Source organism: Paramisgurnus dabryanus, chromosome 13 (genome assembly GCF_030506205.2).
Source record: "Paramisgurnus dabryanus chromosome 13, PD_genome_1.1, whole genome shotgun sequence".
NCBI lineage: Eukaryota > Metazoa > Chordata > Actinopteri > Cypriniformes > Cobitidae > Paramisgurnus > Paramisgurnus dabryanus.
The window spans coordinates 8,688,027-8,715,638 of NC_133349.1; the positions used below are offsets into that span (position 1 = coordinate 8,688,027).

Below are 27,612 nucleotides of genomic sequence, written 5' to 3' on the forward strand. Positions count from 1 at the left end.
AAGTTAACAACCCTGGCTTTAATGGATAACAATGGCTTTTATTGTTGAATGATATAAACATGCAGCATAGTATTTAGGGATCCCCCTATTTTTTCAATGTGCGAACAGAGGATTAATCAATCACACTAATGAGACGACTGATGCGCAGCTCTGTGCAAACGCAGAGCTGAACTCAGCACCCTTCATTTCAATAACAACAGGCATTTGTCAATGTCTCAGAGACAGAGTTCCATTAAGAAAGTCTTCTATCATTAAAGCGATGACAGAAACTCTAAAGTATCGGATGAGCACCCGTGAGGGTGTCTTTGAGGTTACCAGTTCATTAAAAGCGTCTTTGGATAGGCCCTTTCATGCATTGCCATATTTCTCTCAACTTTTCGTAGAATCAACCCTCGCCCAAGCATGGATGGACTCAAGTAATGGGTGTATCTGGGATTCTTAATGTCCGATTAGTAGATTTATCTATGGTTATGACCATCATTACTCAAAAAGCCTTCTTGAAAGTTTTTTCCAATGCTCTCCACGAATGCCAAGGTTTAATTGCAGCAAGAATACTAGAATAAGCATCAGTGCATAAACAGAAGTAATAAAAGCCTCCCTGTAGGCTAGTTGCATCTTCAATTCACTCGCTCCAGTAGCGAATGTTTTCATTTATCAAAATCTCTCGTCCTAAATTAAACTGAACCTGGGGCGTCAAATGAAATCAAATGACTTTCCTGTCACTACACCATATACTTGTGTGTGACAAATGAGTATAACTGTGGGGTTACACATAATATGTATTACAGTATGTAGTACACAGTGCGCTTAAACTGTTCAACTGGAGTACCAAAAAGATGGAGCTATACTGGTCCAGCTGGTCAGAAGGAGATGAGATTACTGGCATCGAGTGATCACAGCTGAATTGCAAGAAAAATAGCTCAGCAGCTACTGTAACATCTCTCAGGGGCAAAATGCTCCTTGGGCAAAAATGTGTGTGTTCATAAAGGGGCTAACAGAGGCTTCTCATACCCTTATGATTCACACCCACAGCTGCATCTAACTAAAAGTCAGAGCCAGCAAAAGTGAAGAAACACTTTCTTCTGGTATCTGTGAGTCTACGGCTCAAGTCTTTCAGTCTGAAGTAATTTATCCAAAGGAGTGGGAGGTCATTTAGATACAGTATGCAGTGAGTCATGTACTGCAGAGGAAATTTGTCATTTATTTCTAATGTAATATGTCTGCATGACAATATCAAAGACAACATTTCAACAAATAATTGCATGGTGGCATGCCTGACAGTGAGTAAACATACACTGTCAGCATCCTATTTGCATCAATTACGATTTTAAAGACTGCCTAGAATACAGTCACAGACTATCAATCTCAGACTATAGGCAAGCTCGGCATGTCTGTTTTTTTATCTGGCATTTGCAAGAGAATAATTAAAAGTTTTTGCATTGTGACATTAAAGGAGACATGTCACAATAATATTTTAAAATGTCAAATAAATCTTTGGTGTCCCCAGAGCACATTTATTTTAGTAACAAAAATCATCTGGTCTGGATATGGCATTGTTTTTATTATTAAAATCAGTGCAACAAACACCAAAATAATTCAACTCTACAAATTTTAACAGTATGTGATGACAGAATACAATTTTTAGGGCAACATATGCCTTTCAAATGCCTAAAACCAAGTGTTATTTCAAAAAACGTTTTTTTTTTGCTATTACGGGTGGAATATGAGCTGAACATTTCTTTACAGTTCTGTTAAATCTAACCAGTAAATCCTGTAATATGCCACTTAAAAGACACAAACTGTGAAAATTTGATGGTCGTTTACCATTCAACACACAATTCTTATGAAACAGAAAGAGGCAGAAGACACCTACAACAACTGTTGTTTATTGGTCAATTAATGCAATAAATACCAGTGACTGTACTTTTACTAACATTGTTTAATATTGTTGAGAAGTGGTTGAGTTTAAGGTAGGGTGGGGATGCAGAAAATTAAATGCATATAATCTGAAAACCTCAAAACGTAACCACAGGTTGTAATAAGCTGCTGGCCACTAGAGGGCGTTTATCCCTAACACATAACTGTTTGTCGTAATAGACCTTTCTCACAACTTCCGTATTTATGACCGGAACTACGCAATCGTCGCGGAAATCTACTTCCTCCGCAGTCAAGGCAATGTAAAAAGCCGTATCTGTTCCATCAATTCCCTGTTGATGGTGAAGGTATACAGAAGTGGATTCAGGCTATCCGGCGAGACTTATAATGTGTCGTTTTAGTTAACAGTTCAGTAACAGTTTTACTCGCTCTCTACTTACCTCGAAATTTATTGACAAATTCTTCATGGAAAAAGTTTTCCTCCATTAGTCGTGTCACATCAGCAAATGTAATATTTGGCAAATCCGTTAACGAAGTTTTGTAGACTCTTTGATCCATTTTAAACTTGCCCGGGTTTATGTTTTTCTAGTGTGTTGACGCTTGACAGGAACTCCGCTTACACGACGATTACGTATTTCCGGTTACTGTGTGAAAGGTCTATAACATTCACATTTATTCATTTAGCTGACGCTTTTATCCAAAGCAACTTACAATTGCTATATATGTCAGAGGTCGCACGCCTCTGGAGAAACAAGGGGTTAACAGTCTTGCTCAGGGACACAATGGTGCGCCATCACCACCCATAAGCTGCACAAATGTACTCTGAGGTCGTAATTTTTGAGGATAGTCTCAAATTATTAAAAATATAAGTTTAATCATTTGAAAAAAAAAATCTGAAAAAGATTAACTCTGGGCATCAAATGATCCTGCAGTTAAATAATCATCAATATGCCCTTTTCTTTCTTCCAGGTCTCTGGAAGAATGAGACATGAATCTCGTTCTGAGATTTCTCTTGTTTTGTTTTGAAATAAAGTGTAGCATCTACACATGACATGCTGTGGCAGGAGGATTGTAATCAAAATAGCATTTTTTCTTTTAATATGTAAAATGTCTATTATTATAAACCCAGTTATGATTGCATTACTCTTGGGTCTTTCATTTTATCAGATATAAACTACTGGGCAGCTTTGTATTACAGCACATGCTGTTTACTTCACAAATAATTATACACGGATGTGGTGTGGCACATCAATTAAGTATGGGCTTGGACAAAAAACAGACAATAGTGTGTCTTACCATCTTAATAGCATTCCAGGGGTGTGCAATAGAAAAACTAAGGTAACTTCACACCTGCTATAGCAATCTCTATTCAACTGAAAACCTTTTGACACAAGATAAAAATGTATGCAGACAGACACAGAGAAAGGTTTTCTTATTCTCAGAGGTTACGGTGCCATGGGAGACTTCACAGAGTTTGCAGGAATGTTTCTATCTATGAGTTCATATTTGCACTTTCGCAACATGCAGCATTTTGTCAAATCAACATATATTTTTGGTTACTTTAACTTAAAGGAACAGTATGTAAGAAATTTATATCAATTAATCATTAAATGGCCCTGAAATGTCACTAGACATTAAGAAATCATTTTCATTTCAAATACTTCTATCACTCACAACAGCAGTCCAGCCAGGATATTGTCATTTAAAAAGTGGAGTTGCAGCCCTCAACTGATGTTTATGTTGTCGTTTGGTATATTGGCCACCAGCTGTGTGATTGCAGTACCAGTTTTAGCCACACGTTTTGTGATTGCAATACCAGTTTTGGCCACAATCCTACATACTGTTCCTTTAACATATTGGGCCCTATTTTAACGATCTGAAACGCAAGTGCGAAGCGCAATGCGCAAGTGACTTTGTGGGCGGATCTTGGGCGCTGTTGCTATTTTTTCCGGCGGGAGAAATAACTCTTGCGCCAGGCGCAAATCAATAAGGGGTTGGTCTGAAGTAGGTTCATTATTCATAGGTGTGGTTTGGGCGTAACGTCAAATAAACCAATCAGAACGCTATCCAACATTCCCTTTAAACGCAAGTGCGCAAGTTCCATGGCGGGATACTATTATTATGACGGATTTACCAGGCGCACGCCAGGAGCGGTTCACAGCCGAGGAGACCGACGTTCTTGTAAGAGTAGTCAAAGACAGAGAAGTTGTTTTGTATAGGGATAGGAGAAACCCGCCCAAATCAGCGTCGGTTAAACAGGCGTGAGAGGAAATAGCCACAATTGTCTCATCAGCTGGCATCTCCATCATTACGCCAAGCGCTACAATGATGTCAGGAGACGGGGGAATCCCAAGCTTGCCAGCATAAATCGGGCACACCGTGTAACGGGAGGTGGATCTGCCTCTACACAGATCTGCGTCCACCCTCACCACTGAAGGGGTTTGGTGCTTTGAAATCGGACCCAAGAAACGCAAGCAAGGTCCAACCCCAAAGAACACTTACAAATCAAGTTCATATACATTAAGGTTTCTTATGAAAACATTTGAATTATTATTTACATAAAATAAACGTAATACAGCCACACAACAAACTTATGAAAATATTTTAATCGTTATTTGCATGAGAATTTTTTAACGCAGCCACACAATAAATAAAAACTATCACCACAATGCTCACCACAATGATTTCCCTTATCTCATGTGTTAATATTTTTTATTGTAACAATTTATGATTTGCAAAAATAACTGTTGCATGTTAGTCCAGGCAAAATAGCGTTTTACGACAGACTAATTGTAAAAGAATTTTTTTCACCATAGATCATTTCTATGAGGTGTCCAGAACAACATACTAAAAGTCCTAAGAAATCCTAGTTGAGGAAATATGTTAATTTCTCATCAATCCGAAATGTGTGTCAATAAGGCCATACTACAGTACAACCCAATGGGGCTATTTTTTTCCTTTACTCCTATCAAAATGAAACTTTACACAATGAAAGTACCCATGAAAAGTAAATTTTTTTGTATTACAAGTTGCTTTGAAAATTAAATTTAATATGCAAATGAGCTATACACTAATCGAATATGCCCAAAATACACCCAAAAGTAACTTTTTGGTATTACAAGTTTCTTTTGAAATGAATTTGAATATCCACATGAGCTTTACACTTATTTAATATGTCCTAATTTGCATAGGAAGAAACATCATTCATATGATAAATATATCGGCCCAATGTTCATCCAATCATCCTGCTGCTTTTAGACTGGCCTCTAACCTGAAAACTGCCTGGCTTGGTAAGTCCTGCCAGCTGTATAACCCCCACCGGTATAATCTTCAGGGTCACGGAGGAACACAAGCCTCCCCACCACAACAAGGTAGCAACAGAAGGGGAGGCCTTTTTCGTGTTTTTGTTTTTTGGTGATTTTGTTTTTACATCTTTTTTTAAATCCAGCCTGGATCCTCGACCCCTTCTCTGTGGCTCATGGTTCTGGCACCTCCTATATCAGTTCCTGGTTTGTTCTTTGCTTAGTTCTTCCCCTCTGGGTCATATTCATCTGATAAATCAGGCAACTGTGAGTTTGTACAGCTATTACCACAACATTTTCCACAAATGTTAGTGCAAGGGGGTCCATGTTTTTTGCATGTGCATCTCTTTGTGCTGCAGTCTTTCTTGCAACTACAGTGGACGTAACTATCAACTCCAAAAGTGCAGCAGTAAGTAAACATGATTTTAAATGGTATGGATCAATCTTTCTGCAAATGTAATGATTGAGCTGAAGTTTAGAGCTGCTGTGTGCATCATGCCATCCAGATCTGAAGCCCGGAAAATGCCGCTATAAAGTATAATGTGGTTATAATGTAACGCTATAGCCTAAAATGTAAGTGAGCATCTTATTTATGTATTTAATTTTTTTCGATTCAATTTTATTTATATAGCGCTTTTCACAATTTGGTACCTTTTAGACCTATGCGTATTGGTTTAGTCACAGCAGTGATTAACAAAAATTCGGCTAAGACCAGCATAAGCTGGTAACTGGTTTTTGCTGATTTAAGGTGGCAGTAGCTGGTTTAAGCTGGTCCTCCCAGCCTGGGAAAAAATTGACATGGTGTTGGCTCGTTACGCTGCTTGGCTGATCAGTCATTATTGGCATTAATCTCCCATCCAAAACATGGCACCCCCAAGGTTTTGGGTCCATAGGTTCACTTCCCCCTTTCCACTTCATCATTTGGTAAAAGACCCAACGACTATGGAACTTTGCAGCTGCTGACGTTGGAGGAAGAGATTGAGCTTCCACTGGAGATGAGTTCTGAGTTACTTTAATAAAGAATTGCCTGTTATCTCAGCATGTCCAGTGATTCATCCTTTTGCCCCCATACAGTGATACTAGAGCTTTTTCACCTGCAATGATGATGCCTTTTCCCACATTTTCCTGTGACTGGCTAAACACCTTAGCTTGTTTGAGAAAGCTCGTGTCATTCTTTACTTTTTTCAGTGCCATCCCTTTCCTATGCCAAATAGACGAGATGTAGAATTACAGCCTCAAAATGATTGTGGTTGGATTGTTTGAAGAGCTCGATGTGTCATCTTGAATGGAAAAAGTCTGAAATCATTTAGTTGCTTTTAAATAAAAATCTATAATATGGTATAGGTTTTCGTTCCCTAATTAAAATGTAAGTATGGAAAACAATCAATTACACATTCTTAATAAAAATGTCATTTAAATTCTGAAACATAAGAGGATTTTATATAAATTGTTTCAGCACTGACTCATAGTGCCCCAACAAAATAAATGGCCAATTGCACTGCATTGTAATGAATGTATTTTGTAATGCAATTTTTTTTACCCATATCAATGCTGCAAGGAAACCTCGGGTACATTTATGCTGTTATACTAGTGACCTTAAGAAAAAAGGAATCAGTCTTTCTTGTGTTTTGTTAATAAATTTACTGTATTGATCTATTTTTTAGCTTAACATGCATTTAAATTGTACAGATTTTGCTAGTGCTGCAATTCAGATTGCTTTAGTGAGGCAATTTTATCAGATGAATATAACCCAGAGTGGAAGAACCAAGTAAAGAACAAACCAGGAAATGATATGGGGGTGCCCGAACCAAAAGCCACAGAGAAGGGGTTGAGGATCCAGGCTGGATAAAAAACATAAAAAAATGTAATAACAAAAACACACACAAAAAACACAACTCTCCCCTTCTGTTCAGGCTTGTGTTACTCCGTGACCCTGAAGATTATACCGGTGGGGGTTATACAGCTGGCAGGACTTACCAAGCCAGGCAGTTTTCAGGTTAGAGGCCAGTCTAAAAGCAGCAGGATGATTGGATGAACATTGGGCTGATATATTTATCAAACATATGAATGATGTTTCTGCCTATGCAAATTAGGACATATTAAATAAGTGTAAAGCTCATGTGGATATTCAAATTCATTTCAAAAGAAACTTGTAATACCAAAAAGTTACTTTTGGGTGTATTTTGGGCATATTCGATTAGTGTATAGCTCATATGCATATTAAATTTAATTTTCAAAGCAACTTGTAATACAAAAAAATTTACTTTTCATGGGTACTTTCGTTGTGTAAAGTTTCATTTTGATAGGAGTAAAGGAAAAAAATAGCCCCATTGGGGTGTATTGTAGTCTGGCCTTATTGGCACACATTTCGGATTGATGAGAAATTAACATATTTCCTCAACTAGGATTTCTTAGGACTTTTAGTATGTTGTTCTGGACACCTCATAGAAATGATCTATGCTGAAAAAAATTCTTTTACAATTACTTCTATTTTTTGCTCCAAAATGAGTTAGTTTGCCTGGACTATGTGTGATTAGATAAGCAAAGTGTGTGCGCGTTGTGCACGCTTAACATTATGGTCAAGCATGCGCCCTTAAAATAGCATAATGAACCACGCGCAACGCGCCACTGACTTTAGACTAGTTTTTTCTGGTCAGTGGCCAATTGTTTTTTGAAACTGCAAAATAGCATCAGGGATGGTTTGCGCCGGAACACGCCTCCTTTTTTGCGCTGAACCGCCCAGGGATCGCAAGTTCATTCCCTAGTTTGCCGACGTGCGTCTGTGGAGGGAAAAACCCGCTGTGCGCCGGGTCAAAATACGAATGATACATGCGTCACTGACAAAGTCAATTGCGCTGGGTGCAAGATAGAGCCCATTAAGTTAAACAATTTAAACTTGTTTTTATAAATGATGTCAACTTATTACAGGTCAAAACTTAAAATAGTAGATTCAATTTATTGCGCAGCGGATAAGACACACGCCTTTGGTGTGAGAGACCAGGTTTGAATCCTCTGTGGCACACCATTGTGTTCCTGAGCAAGACACTTAACCCCTAGTTGCTCCAGAAGCGTGCAACCTCTGACATATATAGCAATTGTAAGTCGCTTTGGATAAAAGCGTCAGCTAAATGAATAAATGTAAATGAATAAATGTAAAACCAAGTTTTAACCTCATGCTGTGTTTTATTTACAGTGTGGGCGTATCGGTGGCATTGCTAGGTATGTGTTATGAAACTGAAACCACCACAACCTTCAAGAAACGTTTACTTGATTAACCCCATAACTTTCTGCTGTTTAACTTGGTTTAAAAATCTGCACTTTTGTTGTTCTGTAAAATTATCTGTGTAGGCTTTGCTTATTGTTGGGTTCTTAGCCAAAATGTGCATTTGGATAAAAGCAAATGCTTAATGAATAAATCTACATGTAAATGAACCATGGCCATTTTTCTTCTTAGAGAAAAGGCTTTTCTCAGGGATAAAAGGTAATAGGGGACTATTACCTAAAGTCTTTATTCACATGATGCAGTCTTTTTTTCCATCTAGAAGATACAATTAAGACATTATACAAAGCTCTTTTGTGATTCCTGACAGGAACATCCATTAAATGAGTAGAAAATGTAACTGCGGAAACAAAACAGCACTGTGTTCGCGAAAATGTAATCATCACTAAGCAAGCTTTAAAAAGCACAGGTTGGAGATGACATGAGAGCAGTCTGACCGATACATAAGAAAGGAGAAGTAGAAGATGATGAGACTGACACTGAAGCAGCAGAGATGAGGGCAGCAAGTGAGGTCAAAAAGCTACAGGAGTTTTTGATTTGTTTAAAATGACATCAAAGCTTCGCAATTATATAAAAAATAAAAACAGTGTTATTTGTTTGATGAAAAGCTGGCTAGTGAGAAGGTTAAGAGCAACTACACCATGATCTCGTAAGAAATCACCTACAGCAGGTTGAATCTTTGACCAACATAGTTTACCAAAACCTAATGGGTGGTTCAGACCTACAGGACAGTATTATGACTTTTGGCGACTGAGATCAGGAGTTTCTGCTGGATTACCTCACAATACTCAGTGATAATGCAAAAGGCGTCTCTCTCCAGAAAGCTGGTGTGGAACTTCAGGATGGCAGGATGAGTCAGCTGAGAGAGAAGCTGAGCCTCTTGAGTGGCCTGGACAGTCTCATTGGGTTTCAGATCTCCAACAGGTATCTCTTTCAGTACCTTGCTGCACAATAAAACACAGAAATTGAAAGTCAAATCATTTAAAAACATCAGTACATTTTAACCTGCTAAATTTTAAATTAAATGCATGTGGTTTTAATAAACTTTACTTTAATCTCTCCCTGATTTACTTACACTCTGAAATATGAAACATTGCATCTGTTTTTAATGATCACTGATCCATCAGATTCGTCTGCTTAAATGTGACTAAGTAGCTGATGCTTCATGTCAACACTAAAATGTGAATTTTTGGAACCCTAAATTAGTAAGCAAATTAATAAAATCACATGAATACAGTTTTCACGGTTGCAATAAAATCAATCATCATGAAAGCAATTTTAATGTTTTTGCTTAAATATTTAAAATACAGGGCCCAGGATGATATTCCTGGATTTGGATCTGATTCTTTTTTTAATGTATGTTTATAGGATTTTACCCTGCCAATTAATCATTGGCCTTGAATAAATACTAAATCTGGAGGCTTTTAAAAGTTATATACTCTTGTATACTTACACTCACCTAAAGGATTATTAGGAACACCTGATCAATTTCTCATTAATGCAATTATCTAATCAACCAATCACATGGCAGTGGCTTCAATGCATTTAGGGATGTGGTCCTGGTCAAGACAATCTCCTGAACTCCAAACTGAATGGCAGAATGCGAAAGAAAGGTGATTTAAGCAATTTTGAGCGTGGCATGGCTGTTGGTGCCAGACGGGCTGGTCTGAGTATTTCACAATCTGCTCAGTTCTGTGGGTGAAAATGCCTCGTTGATGCTAGAGATCAGAGGAGAATAGGCAGACTGATTCAAGCTGATAGAAGAGCAACTTTGACTGGAATGACCACTCGTTACAATTGAGGTATGCAGCAAAGCATTTGTGAAGCCACAACACACACAACTTTGTGGCGGATGGGCTACAACAGCAGAAGACCCCAAGGGCTACCACTCATCTCCACTACAAATAGGAAAAAGAGGCTACAATTTGCACAAGCTCACCAAAATTGGACAGTTGAAGACTGGAAAAATGTTGCCTGCACAGCAAAATCACCAGTGTTAAATCAACACTGCTGGTGTTTATATGGGGACCACCAGGTCTGGTGTTACTCATATTACCAGCAGTGTACATTTAACACTGCTGATTTTGCTGTGTGGTCTGATTAGTCTCGATTTCTGTTGAGACATTCACAGGTGTAAACAGAATGAGAACATGGACCTATCATGCCTTCTTACCACTGTGCAGGCTGCTGGTGGTGTAATGGTGTGGGGGATGTTTTCTTGGCACACTTTAGGCTCCTTAGTGCCAATTGGGCATTGTTTAAATGCCACAGCCTACCTGAGCATTGTTTCTGACCATGCCCATCCCTTAATGACCACCATGTACCCATCTTTTGATGGCTACTTCCAGCAGGATAATGCACCGTGTCACAAAGCTAAAATAATTTCAAATTGGTTTCTTGAAAATGGCAATGATTTCACTGTACTAAAATGCCCCCCACAGTCAGCAGATCTCAACCCAATAGAGCATCTTTGGGATGTGGTGGATTGGGAGCTTCGGCCCGGGATATGCATCCCACAAATCTCCATCAACTGCAAGATGCTATCCTATCAATATGGGCCAACATTTCTAAAGAATGTTTTCAGCACCTTGTTGAATCAATTAATTTTTGAAGTAGAAACGTTCTTCGAATGATAAAGGTTCTTTATGGAACCATCTAGAAAAAAATTGTTTTAAAATAGCATCATGAAACACCTTTCTTTTTAAGATTGTAGCAGAGCTCTATACACCATGAAACTATTACATCAGCTTCCTTAGTCAAATCCCTAACACTACCTTCACAACTTATTAAAAGCAGAGAATGGCAACACGCCCCGCAGAGGAAATGATGGACACATTGTAGCCCTATATTTTTGGCTTATGCCCTCAGGAGCCCCAAAATCAACCTGCTCATCTCATTAGTTGTTCAGGTTTTAATTTTCCAGTCTTTCTTTCATTTCCTATTGCCCAGGCCCTGTCAGCTCTCCTCAGACACACAGTGTTTATATAAGTGTCACGTTCTTCAATTACCAGCTGTAGTGTGGGCCTTAAAATGTCATTTAGAAAAGGACAGATTGTTTTCTCTGACCTTTTCAAGCTGTGATCATAGGGCCAAAGTCCCACTGTAAATTTAGTCTGTCATTAGCCTGCAAATTGAGAAGGGTCATCGAAATTATTCAGCTTTTGGCATTAAAATGTAAGATGGAAAACATTCATCACAAAAACATTATCTTAACCTTTATACATTGATCTTGTGAAATGAGAATAAAGGAGGGTTCAAACGCTCTCCCCCAAAATAAGAGTAATTGCTTAGATTGCTGTTTCATAACTGTGGACATTAAGTTGAAGTCTAGGTATCCATCTTTTCTCAGCTGTACTTTCTTAAAGTCCTTAAAGGGAAGGTTCACCCAAAAATGAACACATTTTTAAAGACAAAAGACAACATTTTATAAATAATAGTAAGCACACAGTTTACGTACATAGTAGGAAAAACAGATACTATGGAAGTCAGTGGGTACTGTCAACTTTGTGCTTACCATCATATATCAATCTTATTTTGTGTTCAACTGAAGAATTAAATGAAGACAAAAATTTAACTTAAAGAGAAATTAAATATAAAATTGTTGAAGTACAGTGCAATTCAATTAATGTTGATGGCATACATTATGTAAGGAATAATTGACGAAGGGCCATTGAATTATTAGAAAAATAATGCACACACAAGGTGGTGGTGGTGATGCTTCCTTGACGCAATAATTCAATGCCCAGAGTCAATTAATTCTGCTTATCCTATGGTTACCACACCTCAAGACATCGATCACATGATATATTTATTTATAAAGAGATTCTTCTGGTTTTTTGTACTAAAATCGCTATTGTAAGTAGGACTGTTTCTTCCGCGTCTCATCCAACGTATCTTTTGCTTGTTCCAACGTCATTTTAAAGCTGGCAATGCAGTTTGAGCCGTTAACTCTTTCCCCGACATTGACGAGTTATCTCGTCAATCTGCAATACCGCTATTATCCACCAGGTGGGGCTCTTCCGCAACTTATAAAACGGAAGTATTGCCCTAGAGGGCAAACAGCTGTATGTCCATGTATGTTTTAAAGATCGCTCTGCATCTGATCTCTATCAAAAGTCCTTCACAAAAATTGAATTATCTCAGCTTTTTGCTCAAACTTTGATGTTTTTGATGAAACCTACACATATTTGAGAGGTGATAAAAACAGAACACATGAAGGTAGGATGAAACAGATTTTTTTGTTTGAAAGCAGAGGGTCTGTTCTTTTATTTCATATTTTGTATGTTTATAAAGGAGCATTTTCTGGAAGGCATTAAACTTTTGTGAAAATCATGAAAAATGCTGGCGGGGAAAGAGTTAATGCAGTCAATAATGAAGTTATTAAAAAAGAGAGCGACAGAGACACAGAGAGAGAAAGAAAGAAAGAAAAAGAGAGAGAGAGAGAGAGAGAGAGAGCAAGGCCAAGAAAGCGAGAGAGAGAGAGAGAGAGAGAGAGAGACAGAGAGAGAGAGAGAGAGAGACCGAGAGAGAAAAAAAGAGAGAGAGATTGTATGAACGAGGCTCTGTGTGTCTCTAAACAGCGCTGTTATTGCCTCGGAAAATCATCTGTCATGTTGTTTTTGTTAGTCTGTTATTAAAGTTAACTATGCGAAGTGATATGGAACCGTAATGCGGTCAAGAGAGCTGCCTGGAACTATGTTCGCCGTGCATTCCCCAAAAAATAATTGCACACCTCAGAACGTTCATCAGCCAATCAGATTCAAGCATTCAACGGACCGGTAGTATAAAACGTATTAATCATTGCACAGTTTGAAACATTGTTGAGATCTCTTTAAAGTAAACCCTGGAAGATACAGTACCAATATTAAAGTGATCTCAGCTTTTAATTTGTCTTTTTTAATGGGATGCTGCATTTGGATGAAAGACTCTTATGGTAATACACTTTTTTTAAAATTCATCTGAATAAAAACAATAAGCATAATTATGCTAAAATGAAATTCCAAAAACTGATGGCTTAGAATAATGCAACACTTGAGATCATTAGACATTTAAAGAACCTAAGAATGCTTTGTATGATAATTTGAGAACCCTCTTTTGAGAATAACTTTTCCTCCTGTTGATATAATCACCATGTCTGCATATATGCATTTCATAATTAAGTTAAAGGGACAAATGTGGATTGCACAAAGCCTCTAATTTAATCCTCTCGGCTTTTAACAGGAAGTCAAATGCAAATGAGCATTTAACACAAGGAAGGGACTTAAAACCATACTTTAGTGACCTTATTCCCTGACCTTTATAGGGTGTTCAAATTCCAACAACAGAAATGAACACAACTCATCAACCCCTCCTCCTGTTTTTTTTTTGTTGTTTTTTTGTTCCTCATACAGTAGCACTGAATAGAGACTCTCATTCACTTCTCTGCTCTGCTGTTTCCTCTTCTACTCGAAAATCATTACAGCAAAGGGAACGGGGTAAGTGCACTTCAGTAGCTCAAAGCCATCCTTGGATTGCTCTCATTCTTTATGTTTTGCTGGAACCTGAGACACAAATCTAATTGGTAATGTATTTCCTAAGATGCTAAAGACGACAACCTCTCTAACTTTTTTTAAAAAGTGTGTAAAAAATGGCACCAACCCCTTAGGGAAATTTAAAAAGCCTTCTTTATCATATTATCAGATGTCATGTCTCCAGGGGCAAATGCAAATAATGCCAACCAACACCAGGCTTAATATTCAAGCACATAGCCAGATCAATTGTTATGTGCAGGCTATTTATATAGGCCATTTTTTCTATTTAAGTATACACATTTTTTATCCTTTCAGTCACCAGCCCAAATTTTTACGTACTAAGCTGCAACCCTTAAAAAATAAGTGATATACAAGATCAAATAACATGCAATAATTTAAAGCCACAAACACTAGGCCACACCCTATAGCTTACATCAGCAGGAATACCCGTAATAGAGCTGTTTACGCTGTAGACATGTACAGAGAATCATCACATGAGGCGTGACAGGCCAGTCTAACACTTTCTAATTTCTAAAATCTAATTTTCTCTCGGCCATTTCCTCTCCTTTTCATGTCTCATTAAAGCTAACATACCTTTATAATGCATTATGTCATCAGACCAATATAATGAACATTTGAGCTGATGTAGTGGAAAGCAATTGCCACTCAGAATAATGGTTGAAGAGATCAAAACAACATGGTACATGCAGAGATAATCTTATCCATACAGGGTGTTGCACACCACGCAGTGCACCATTTATTAGATAATGTGTTTGTACTTGTATCCCATTTATATGAACTAATGGATACATCGCAATCATAAATTTAAGTCTATTTACACTTTTTTCCACAAAAAAAGAAAGCATTAACTTGTAGCTTATATTATAATGCAATACAGATTTGGATGTTTATGCAGCAAAAACACACAATACTGTTTAGCTGTGTGCGTCACTTCACAGCAACAACGTTTTAAAGGTAAAGTGTTAAAATACTCTCTCACATCCCAGCTTAAAGGTCACATTCTTCCTGATCCCATTTTTCAAACTTTAGACAGTGTGTAATGTTGCTGTTAGAGCATAAATAATATCTGCAAAATGATAAAGCTCAAAGTTCAATGCCAGGTGATATATTTTCTTTAACAGATTTCTTCTTTCAAAGCCTACAGCTAACAGCCGGTTTACTTCCTGGTTGAATGACGTCAATATAAGTTTTTGACTAAACTCCGCCCAGAGGAATACATCAGTCGCCAGCTAAACTCAAACTGGATTGGTAAGGTGCTGTCGAATCACAACACACTAAACAAACTACACAATCACAACTCGTTACGTATTTCTTAAGGAGGGACTTCATAGAACAAGGAAGACATCAGCCTGTTTTAGGACAGTGAAAGCAGCAGTATAGAGATAAATTGTGTCAAAAATAACGTGTTTTTTACATGTGAAACATGAACACGTTATATTGCGGACTGTAAAACAATCAAAGCTTCAAAAACACACCAAGAACGGGACCTTCAATATGCAGAGAAAACTACACTTAAGTCATTTGAAAAGCTGATTTCCCTTAAAAATTTGAAAACTATGGTGCCAGAAATGGTGCTAAATAGCACTAAAATGTGGTCCATAGTGGAAACATTTTAAGTGCTACTGTATATAGCACCTATATAGAACCATAAGTGATGCTATAGCACGACTAAAGCACCATATGGTTCTACATATTGTGTTACAGTATATATATATCACTTAAAGTGGTTCCCCTATGATTACAAACCAGTGAACCATTTTTGGTGCTATTTATCAGCATTTTTAAAAGTGCTCTGTTTGCATGATCATGTGTTTTATCCTGAAACAGCAGCAATGACAAAGACTGGAGCAGACAATCTGTTTAACTAACTAATGAAAAGTGGGTGGAATCCTTGGGAAATCATAATTTGCAATTTAATTTGGTAATGCTATTGGTACAAAAATTACACGCCAAGTAGGTTAACATGACAATGACTGCATATTTTAGAAAATGCATAAACCCTAACAACAACCCTCAGCAATGACTATATTTATAATATAGGATGACCTCTATCCTACTGCTTAAGTACCAGAGGCGGACACTACTTGAGTATTTTAAGTACATTTTCCAAGCATATGTGTTTGTCTCTGGAAAAAATTTACTTTACTAAAAATGTTCACTACATTCTAAAACATAGAATCATACTGTGTATTCCTTTTATATTGCATATTAAAATTGATTTAATACCTAATTACATAAAAAAAATTTGTACTTTTACTTTTCTTGAGTAAAAGTAGTTTTTACTTAAGTAGAAGTAAAAAAAACTAGATGTTTAATGTACTTACATATTATATATAAACCAAAAATTTGAAATTATGAAATGTAGTGGAGTAAAAATTATGATAATATGCAAAGAAAAACACTGATAATTTTTTTTACAAAAATTTACTTTCATGTAGAAAGTAAAAACTATAGTGCTAAACACTCTGTTCTCAGAAACAGAAACAAAGGTATACAAAAGAGGTTCCTGGGGTGGTGCCCTTTCAGAAGTAAATGGTTTTACCTACAGTAAAGGGTGCATGATAGTAGTACCTCAAAGGGACATATTGGTATCTCAGAGGTACATATTTTCACAGGGTACCATCCCAGTGCTAGAGATAAATGACAGTAAACATCTAACCAATATTTTCAAGTGTAGATACTGTAAACCCGCCATATAAATATGCCTATATACTGTAAAGTTTTACTACCAAGTCTGTATAGTATTAAAGCCCTTACATTGCTGTGTCTAGTCTAAAAATTATGTCAATGATAAAAACAGGTCATGGGGAAGTGTTTTAGAAAAAACACATTGCACACTTTTATATAAATGGTACAAAGGCTGTCACTGGGACGGTCCCCTTGTAAAAGGACCTTAACCGTTTATAAACAGAAATGTACCTCTTAGGTACTATTATGTACTGTACATTTCATGTACTAATATACACCCTTTAGGTAGGGATTACTTTCTAAAAGGGTATTTTCAGGGGTCCCACACCTTGGTTAACTTCAAATTAAAGGACCTTTCAAGGACTTTCAATACCCCCCATATTCAAGGGCTTAATGTGGGAACACATTACAAGCGAGAGAAAGGTTACATCATGTTACCTTGATACATTGTTACTGTTTTCATGTGTCAAACACAACTATGCAAAAAAGCATTTTGGTATGAATCAAAATTCACATATAGAAGATATAAGCATTCAAAACTTAAAAGTTTAGCACATGCGCAAAAATGTCTAGAATTTTTATGACTTCATCCTACACCACACAGAAAAAATATGGATTTTTTGCAGAAAACTTCTTGCACAAAATAGATCCAAGCCCTTTCAATGACCTGTACTGTATCTATGTATGTTTATTTTCAACAACTTTTCAGGGCATGGAATTTTTTTTCCCAGATTCAAAAACTTTCAAGGATTTCAAGGACTTGTGGCAACAACCCTGTATTTTGATATAAGCATTATTGTAAAGACTAATAGTTGCAGCCATGTCTATAAGACATTCTGTTATCTCTATTAAGACCAAAATAAATATATAAAATGTGATCCTACATACAATCCTACTGCTTAGCTATATTTCCAATACAGTAAGAAAATGTAACTTCTCTTTTATTTTAGTCAAATGTAAATATTTGTGAGGGGGGTTCTCATTCTTGGAATGTCACTTGTGGAGGAGGATCTAAAGTAAAGAAAAGCTCTGCTGGACCCCTTCCTGACAGAAAATATTTTCAATAAAAAAATAACCACTGAAATTTTCCTGTGGTGAATAATTTACCAGACATTCATGTCCCATTTCTTGTTCTCTCTCTGGAGGCGTAGAGGCAATTTAAGCTCTATTCTAAGAATATCATAGAGCCTAGCAAATAACCAACCACAATCATTTGCAATTTTAACCTGCATGCCTCTACTTTTCATTTCCATCTAGAGATCATAGAAAACAGGTATGAATATGATAGAGCTCTGATGACTGACTTCTGCTCATTTTCAAAATCTGTATTCTCTGAATTTATATTATAAAAGCCTTGACCCAAATAATTGCATCATTTCAAATAACTGCATACATATTTAGACCAATTTTAGAAAATATAGATTAGCTGTAACATTCATGGATGATGCTATAGTACCCTAAGGCACTGTCACAATTACCATGATGTGTAATGTAATAAATAAGCCGAAACAGAATCCCCATGATACACAAATCAGGCCAGTGAATGAACCAGTTTGAAGGTCTAAAATCGAACAGATGTAGCAACGCAGACCATGCAAGCCCCAATTCTGTCATGGTGTGGTGAAACAGAAAGAGTTGCTGGGAGAGATAGAAGAGAGAGAGAGAGAGAGAGAGAGAAAGAGAGAGAGCAAAAAGTGAAGAGAGACCAGCCTTCATGAGACACCTGAAGACAAATTGCAGTGTTCTGCTGGACCTATACACAAGTGGGGTGTTGCATAACTGAGAGCTAGATCGTGAAGTGAGGAGACAGAAGCACTGCTGCTGGCCGTCTCCAGGGAACGTCTGACTGAAAAGTCCACAGAGGATAAGCTGAAAGTAGACTTTAAGGCCTGAAGAAAGAAACTCTTCCCTTCTTGGGGGAGTTTAGGCGCCAATGAGGGAAATATACAAATGATATTCAACTTCCTGTAAATTAGCTGCACTTGTGTTTTTTTAGAGGCAATGGTGTTCTAGAGAGACATCTTTTCCTCATGATGTTCATTAACGGATACTGCATAGGATATGAGGGGTAAAGATGCAATCAACAGATGCATGATAACAAACCATAAATTTTTAACCATTTAAAATCTGAGTTTTCTAAGCAGATTCCCCTTCTTGTTTTACAATTTTTAAGTAAACACAATTATATATATATATAAAAAAAAGGGGGCCAATCATTCAAAGTTCAGCTAAAAACCTATTTGCAATTGTGTGCATAAAATCATAAAAACAACAGACCTTGTGATTTGACAAATCGGGTCACTAAATGATTGATTCATTTTCATGCATTACTCAACGTTATAATGCCATTGACCCCCAAATATTAACCTTGTGTGAGGGCCTCCCTTCCTAAATTTATAAATATATAGCATATTTTTATAACAAATATATAATTGGCTTCCCTTAAGAGTAAAGCTGAGGACAACATTTTCAATTCAAATGTATATGCACTGCAGCAACTTGACAATAAATCTTTTTTCATAGCAGCTTTAAAAGTAATTCTGCAGGTGAGTAAAATAAAGGGAGTCTAATAAGCAGTCCTTCCAGAAAAACGCTGAGTTTTTTTGTGATTGTTGCGAGCAAAAATCCTTGATCTTGTGGCAAGTTTTCTTAAAGAATGCGATGGAATATGCCGGATATTTATGCAATTGTATGCAAGGAAATTGCGGGAACTTGCAAAAACAGTTTGCAGCTTTTGTAGCGTTTCAATGATGTTCACGTCACATAATTACGTTACTTCATAATGTTCCCATGGCAACATGGGACATGGCTGTGCTTGTGTGAAGTAAATGCAACATTTTTCAACTTTCTGCTAAGATATATGTGATTTTTGCTACGGAAATGTGGGGATTATGAAATCCAGCAAGCCGGAAATCTGTGATGTATGCTGCAAAAAAAATTTAAAAATTCAGCCCATGCATAAATATGCGGACTTTGGCTGATTATGCGTTGAATCTTGCGATTGCATAACCGCGTTTTTCTGAAGGGAGTGAATAAGTAAAACACACTAGAAAGATACAAAGCAAATATACAAGATTCTGGAATGCATGTAGCAAGAAATGATAGATAAATAGGTAAGAAAGTCATAAAAAATTGCAGAGACCCCCCCAGAATAGGGCTGGGTGATAGAGCTAAAATGTTTATCATCGATGTAACGTATTATATGATTCGATGTATTAAGATTTTTAAAATGACATTGACAAGTAGAAAAAAGTTTTAATTTAACCACTGTATGTTTTATTTACACACTTCATTTAAGCAAACAATTTAAGTTTAGCAGTCCAAAAACATTTGTACATATCTTACATAAATTACATTCACTCTAAAAACAAACGGTGCTATATAGCACCAAAAGTGGTTCTTTGCTCGTAATCATAGAAGAACCGTTTTTAGTGCCATATAGCACCGGTGAAGCACCAGTGAAGCACCTGTGTAGAACCAAATAGTGCTATGTAGAACCATATGTGGTGCTATATGGCCCCTATATGGTTCTACACAGGTGCTTCACCGGTGCTATATGGCACTAAAAACGGTTCTTCTATGATTACGAGCAAAGAACCACTTTTGGTGCTATATAGCACCGTTTGTTTTTAGAGTGTTGGTGTTAAATAAACTCTAGAAATGCTAAAACTTTTCTTCACCTACATTTTTTAATGTACTTTAAATGTGGCCAAATTAGTACAGGTATGGCCTGGTAGAATAATAATTTGAATAAGAAATCATTTGTATTGTGTATGTTTCGAACACTGCCATCCGCGGGTAGCCGCAGTGAGTATACTTTTGAGTATAAACTGAGCTGAAGCGTGCGAACCAGACGCAGACGTGGAAAAGAAGTATGCACAGCTTACACACAGTATTATTCCGATGCTGGTCAGACCCAAAAAACAAAGAATTGCCACACTGGCGAGCTAACATTTCCTTTTATTGTTGACAATCTCCTCGGCTGTGTAAGATCTAGGAACGGCGATGTAATGAAATACAATGCAGTTTTAGCAATGCATTAACAGGCATCATATCGAACGCCCCCCCCCCCCCCCATCGTTAGTTATCAATAAAAGGTGTATCGACAGTACATATCGATATCGTTTTATCGCCCAGCCCTACCCCAGAACCTTGTGGACCCCAGTTTGAACACCATAGATGAAATGCACAGTAAACAGCAGTTCACATTGTGGACGATAACAATACTGCAACTATAAAAATACAATTTTAATTAAATTAAAGAGAATGGCGGTGTTCAGACTCCAACTACAGTGCTAAAGATAAATATGTTGTGGCTGTTGTCGATTGTAGCATGGTTTTTAATTAATGATGGTGGCAGTTGAGAAGTTGTGTTTTTATATATTTTTAGTATGAGCAAGCTGGCAAGATCTGCCTGCTAGCAACAAGGAAACCTTTAGAGAGAGCTTCCGGTCAACTTTTGGGGTAAAGATGTTTGCCATTAAAAATGTACAGCGACAGCAGGTCATCTACATCCCTTTTTGTGACTGTAACAGTAAGTATGAGTTTGGAAATTAATAAGATAATCATGTTGCGTACGCTAATAAAGTTATAGTTAGCGTTATATTACTTGTCATAATGTTAATGCCCCTTAAGGGCTTAGTTGACCCAAAAATCTTTTCTCATGTTGTTCTAAACCTGTATGAATTTAATTTTCTGATGAACACAAAAGAAGATATTTTGATGAAGAATGGTAAGCACACAGCTTCTGTAACCATTGATTTCCATAGTAGAAAAAACAAATACGATGGAATTCAATTGGTACTGTCAACTGTGTGCTGCTTACCATCATTTATTAAAATATATTCTACAATATTTATCCCAATACTTCCATAATATTTGTTTTTTTTACTATGAAAGTCAATGGTTACGGAAGCTGTGTGCTCACCCTCATTTATCAAAATGTCTTCTTTTGTATTCATAAAAAAACTAAGTTGGTTATTATAATAGGCAGTGGCAGGTTTGCCAGATTTTGTGAAACTAATAATGTGTACACCAGAGGGGATAACAGGCTGTTTTCCTATCCTCACACTTACTTTGCTAATAGAGGTATTGTTTGGGTAAGGGTCAGACTTCCTAAAATTGATCCCCATCTGGATTACCTCTGTTCTCAGACTGTGACACATTAAATTAATAAAAGTCCAAATCATTTTTAAATAATCATTACAACCTAATATGTCTTCCTTACCATCATTACTTTTAGGATAAATGTGCTTTTATGCTTCTTGGATCTTAGCAGCACAAATCGCTATTTACTTTTGTCATATAGAGAAGAACGGCTTGGAAATTCGGCGAAACATATTTCATGAAATTAAGTACTGTAACACAGTATAATGACATGAGCATAAATGATATTGGGGCTGAACTTTTTCTTTATTGAAGCCTCCATATATCAATACGTGTGTGTTCTTTTTCCAGAATTGTACTGTATGTACGTTTTATGCGAAAAATGAGGTGAGAAAACCAAAGATAAGCAAAATGCTGAGGCAAGCACACACATTTAACAGCTGTCTCATACATCAACAGCAGGTAAACAGGGCAGCATTATTTACAATCATTAACAAGAATCTCTGTTTTACGTCATCATCGGCCTATGTATAGTATATACAGATTTCAGCGTGACAGCAAATACCTTGGCAATTGCTGATGCAGCAGATTTTTAGAGAAACCTACAGGAAGGGAGTCCTACTTTTATATCAGGCCAACCCAAAATATAAAGCTATTTGCCTAGGCTAATAAAGCCCAGTGAGAAGCCTGCTGGAGAGGAAGAGGGGTACAGCAGCTTCACCTCACAGCACCCAGCAATGACATTTGAATTTCACAAAGAAACAAAGAAGTTCATAGTACTGTAAGAGGCACTACGGCAGTCACAACAAAACACGAACTCAGCAGGATTTTCAGGATGGCTGTGCAAGCCAGAAAGTAAAAATGACAGAGATAATGGGTGCGGTGGTCTCCTGAAGGTGGGCATTCAGGTCTGGTGCCAGCACTCTGTGTGTGATGGGTCAGAGAGTGGCAAACAGCTGCGATGGGCTAACAAGCAGAAAGCTAAGGGCCAAAGGAACGGTAACCCGTAGCATGACGCCACCGGCCTGCGGGCAGCTAAAGTATGGAGCTCTTCCTAATTGGCTTATTTTCCACCTCCATCTCAGGCAGAGTGTGATGATGGTTTGCAGAGAGCTAAACTGCATCAATGCAGGGCCTGACCAATCAGATTCAAGGATTTCAGCAAGCGGTGATAAATTCATGTACAGCATGTATAGCACAGAAACAGCTAAATATATAAGATAAATATTTTCATAAAGCAAGACATGCTGGATTTTATTTATTGTGGAAGCTTTATTGTGACTTTATTGTGACTTTATCTGTGTAAGAAGAAACATTGCCATGATCTCCAAAGCACATAATGGCTTCTGCGATGACTGACAATTTTCTTTTTCAGTTACACTTTACAATACGGTTGTATTTGTTAACATTAGTAAATGGATTAGCTGACACTAATTAACAATGAACGACATAGTTTTTTAGCATTTGGTAATCTTTGTTAATGCCAATGCAATTGCTCATGATAGTTTTAATGCATACAGTTACAACTTTAAATTTTTACAAAATTATTAATAAATGCTGAAATTAACATGAATTGATAAAGATGAATAAATGTTTATGTTAGTTAAGGTATTAAAGGGGACATATCACAAAAATATGACTTTTTCCATGTTTAAGTGCTATAATTGGGTCCCCAGTGCTTCTGTTAAACTATAAAATGTAAAAAAGATCAATCCAGTACCCAAGTTTTGGTAAACCATTCTATGCAAGCATGTGAAAAATAGATAATTGAAATTTAGCTCCCCTTCTGATGTCAGAAGAGGATAATACCACCCTTAATCTGCACAACCAACCATTTAGTTCAGAGATCAACTCATTTGCATTAAAAAGGACAAACCCCAAAACAGCTAATTTTTGCTCAAACCTACAAAGTGGCAATTTTAACAGACTATAATGAATTATCTATTATCAAAAAGTATATATATATATATATATATATATATATATATATATATATATATATATATATATATATATATGATACGATTTTTGACTGCTCAGTAACAAGGATCAATGCTGCTCCCTGGTGGCTATAATATTCTGAGTGCATGCACATAATATTTTCTAACACACAAGATAAGGCAATTAGTTAGTAAGTATAATTGATATAGTTAGTACATTTAAACAAAGACACAAACATCAGCTATTGTATACCTGTACAGGGCATGTGTATTGTTACTGTCACCTCAGAAGGGTTGTGGTAAGGTACAGTACAGTACAGTTTAATAGTAAGAAATATTATAGGACTCACAGTTTATCTGTTCCTGTTGTCTTTGTGTCTTTAACAAGGTAAACAGTGCCAAAGCTCCCCCTGCCAAGTCTTTGCTTGATGATGTATCTGTTAGCTATTAGACTGCTGACGTCACAAGATACACGACTGGCAAGGTGGCAGTGTGCTTGGGCTGGACGCTCACGAAATTTGGGCATTTTTCTGTCATGAATCCAGTAAGGCCAACTGCTTGAAAGATAAAGGTTGTGAGTAAAATTGTAAAATGTTACAATAATGGATTGTTGATACATTATGGTTTGTTGAAACATATTGATTGATTGATTGATTGATTAACATTTTGGTATTTTAAATTACTGTAGATCTAAACAACTTTTACCAAAACCAGCAATCATTCGAGTCATAAAAACGTGTTTTACTGAATTTCCCCACTTATTTAATTTTCTCAGTCATTTAATTAAGGCCAATGCATATTAATTATTTGGTGTCCATTTACTCCGTGTTAGTGTCAACAAGTGCACACAATTTCATAACAAACTAAAAACAAACAAAGCAACGAACAAATTCAGATCACAAAGAAATTCAGTTTACACAATTACACGAAAGACCATGTATATTAAAAAAATCTAGCCATATATGTAATAACGATGCTTAGGTTACATGTTAATGTATTGGTTTTTACCTCACCTGTCTGTCGGAAGTTCCCGGATATACATGAACCCAACTTCCGTTTGTTCTGCCGTTGTCATAGTAACAGCATACTGCACTTTTCTCCTTTTGATGGCGCTAAAGTGCCGTGATAATTATATATTGATCTAACTAAATGTTTTTGTGACAGGCAATTATTTTTAATATCAGTAGAGCATTGTCTTTACATAGGAGTAGGTGAATTATAACAATTAAAACATGAAATAACATAGAAAAAAAAACATAAGTCACATTTCCCCTGCAGCATACAGTTGTACATGCATCAAAACCTAGTGTATATATGAAATATTCTCAAAGTTTCCTTATTTATTTGATGTCCGAACAAATGTTATCTTACATATTCTCTTTAATCTGAGTTTGATAAGTATATAAGAGAGGGGTGAGTTGGAAAACTGCTATGCCTGATTTTGATTTTGATTTTTTCTTTTTTTTGATACATTTTTTGTGTGCTTATTTTAAAAGCTGTGTTTTTAATTTTAAATTGTTTGATGTGAGCTTGATGTCTGGGGATAGGTTTTTGATAAGCCTAGGGCTTCTACCTATCTCTTTTTGAATGATGTGAGGTAATGTAAATTAAATTTTTTTAGTGTATGTGTGTGTTGTAATTTACTTTTTCTCAGTTCGAATAAATAAATAATCTGTGTGTTTTTGTGTGGAAAAGTTTCAGCAACCATTCATGGACAATATCTGTTTTACAGAAGGTTGTAGAAGTTTATTTTAAAAACAATAACTGACAATAAAACTTCAGTGACACTTTAAAAACATTTATAATAATTTCGCATTGTTTGCTAGTTTAGTTATTAAACTATATACACTTGTATACAACTTTTGTAATTTCCATTTGTTGAAGATGTTTTGCTACTCTTCCTTTAATACACGTTTTTACATGAACCCCTAAGAATTAGTACAGAAATATTTCAGATTGTATCTAATGTTCACATTTCTCCTTTAACTCCATGAACCCTCACTCCATTATTAGCATTCATTAGTCTTTGTTAATTCCAATAAATTGTTTATGTTAGTTCTAATGCAAACAGTTACAACTTTAGATTTAACAAAAAAAGTACTATTAATTGCTGAAATTAACATGAACCAAGATTAATAAATGTTAGTTCATGTTAGCTAATGTATTAACGAATGTTAACAAATACAACCATATTGTAAATTGCTACCATTTATTCTGCCCTTAAAAGGCAAAAGACCTTAACTCACTAGAGTATGAAACTGAGAAAAATTACTTTAAAGTTTAGACCTTTTTAGTGACTTTAGTTGTCAGTTATTTTCATCTTGATCTTTATTTTCTCGAAAAAACAACAAAATTGACTCAAGATACTTATCCACATGATAAAGGAGGTCTTGAATCTCTCAAAAATATCAATAACTAATTTTCGACCATAAAAGTTACTGCCTTTTGCCTTTGTAGGGCAGTATTCTTATCGGCTTTTCTAATCTACACAAACATGGTGTATACATAACATTTTTGACTGCTTATTATAACAAGGATCAATGCTGCTCCCTGGTGGCTATAAATACATATTCTGAGTGCATGCAAATACTATTTTCTTAAATACACAATATAATATAATAATAATTACTATAGTAAGTAAATTAACAATATTTTAGATTTTATATAAATTGCATCTTATGAGTTTGTTCACATTTCTCCTTTAATTCAATGAACCACCACTCCACTATAGATGGTTGAATCTTCATTTTCTTCATTTTGTTTCTCAGTGTTGGCCGGCCTAAAAGTAATGCATTACAGTGAGACACACATAAATGAAAATCAATATATCAATATATTTTTTTCACAAACAGTCAGTGATAAAACATATCATATCATTGTGCATAACCACTTAGATTAGAAATGTACATGACAGATTTGGCTGGGGTGTTGTGTGTCTTGAATGCTCACAGTTCTTTGGGTTTGATGCTCACAGATGCATATTGCACTTCTTCCTCTTGCGGTAAATCATCTGATCTCTGTAAAAGTACATTTTAATAGAACTAAATTAACAATTAGACACGTGGTCTCAAGATATCACTATCATAGCTTATTGTTTAGGAAATGTTGACTTAATGGGTAATTATGTACATCATTTAAAAGAAGAATCAAACCTGAGTTGTTTTTCCTCCCTCCTCTGGTGGGGTTGTCTCTTGTGTTTTTGCTCTCCTAAGAATAAGAAGCAAGAGTGAAATTTTGTCCATTTTATGAATACCACATATTTAAGGCAATGCATCAAAATAAAAATGTTAAGAAAAATGTCTGATTCTGAATGAGGCTGCATACTTATTTGTTCCTTGTTTTGTTTGTTTGTTTGTTTTTTATTTTATTGGTCTGTTTATGAGTTTATTGTCATGATTTAGCATAATATTTTACCTACAGTTTTCTCTAAAGTTTTCTTTTCATAATTGGTAATGTGCAGTAAAACTGCTTGTCACAAGCTAACACTTCAAACACAATAACAACTGTCCTCTACCACCAACACATACACATTTCACAACTTATATATTTAGTCATTTTAACTGTCATCAGAGCTCTTGTGTGCTTCCTACTGTCTGAGAGATAACACACTGGAGTGTGCAAGTACAAAAAAAAACTAGAAAGAACTCACCTTGTTATGAGTATCACAGCCGCAATAATGAAAATAATTGAAAATAAACACGCTCCAATAATCCCAACCCAAAACAATGTTGTATGCCCAGAAGTGTCTTGAAAGATAGACCATGAAAACAAAAACAGCATTTATTCTAAAGGATAAGACATTTAACTCAGACAAAGATTTATTTACTTGTGTTGATGTGAAAGTGTTTCAAATATGTTATCCTACCTTCAACATACAGTCTGATTTGTTC

General features: G+C 36.2%; 1 protein-coding gene across 1 annotated transcript in view; it reads right to left on the reverse strand.

Annotated features, from left to right (window-relative positions):
- The window catches only part of nek11 (NIMA-related kinase 11), an 83,556-nt gene extending 59,283 nt beyond the window's left edge, over positions 1-24,273 (reverse strand). Inside the window, exons 1-2 of the mRNA XM_065298595.1 lie at positions 24,073-24,273; positions 9,236-9,401 (exon numbers count right to left, since the gene is read on the reverse strand). Of these exons, the coding sequence (XP_065154667.1) occupies positions 9,236-9,401; positions 24,073-24,248 (342 nt within the window). The 5' untranslated portion in view covers positions 24,249-24,273. The remainder of the gene's footprint in view (positions 1-9,235; positions 9,402-24,072) is intronic.
- Positions 24,274-27,612: the final 3,339 nt, after the last annotated feature.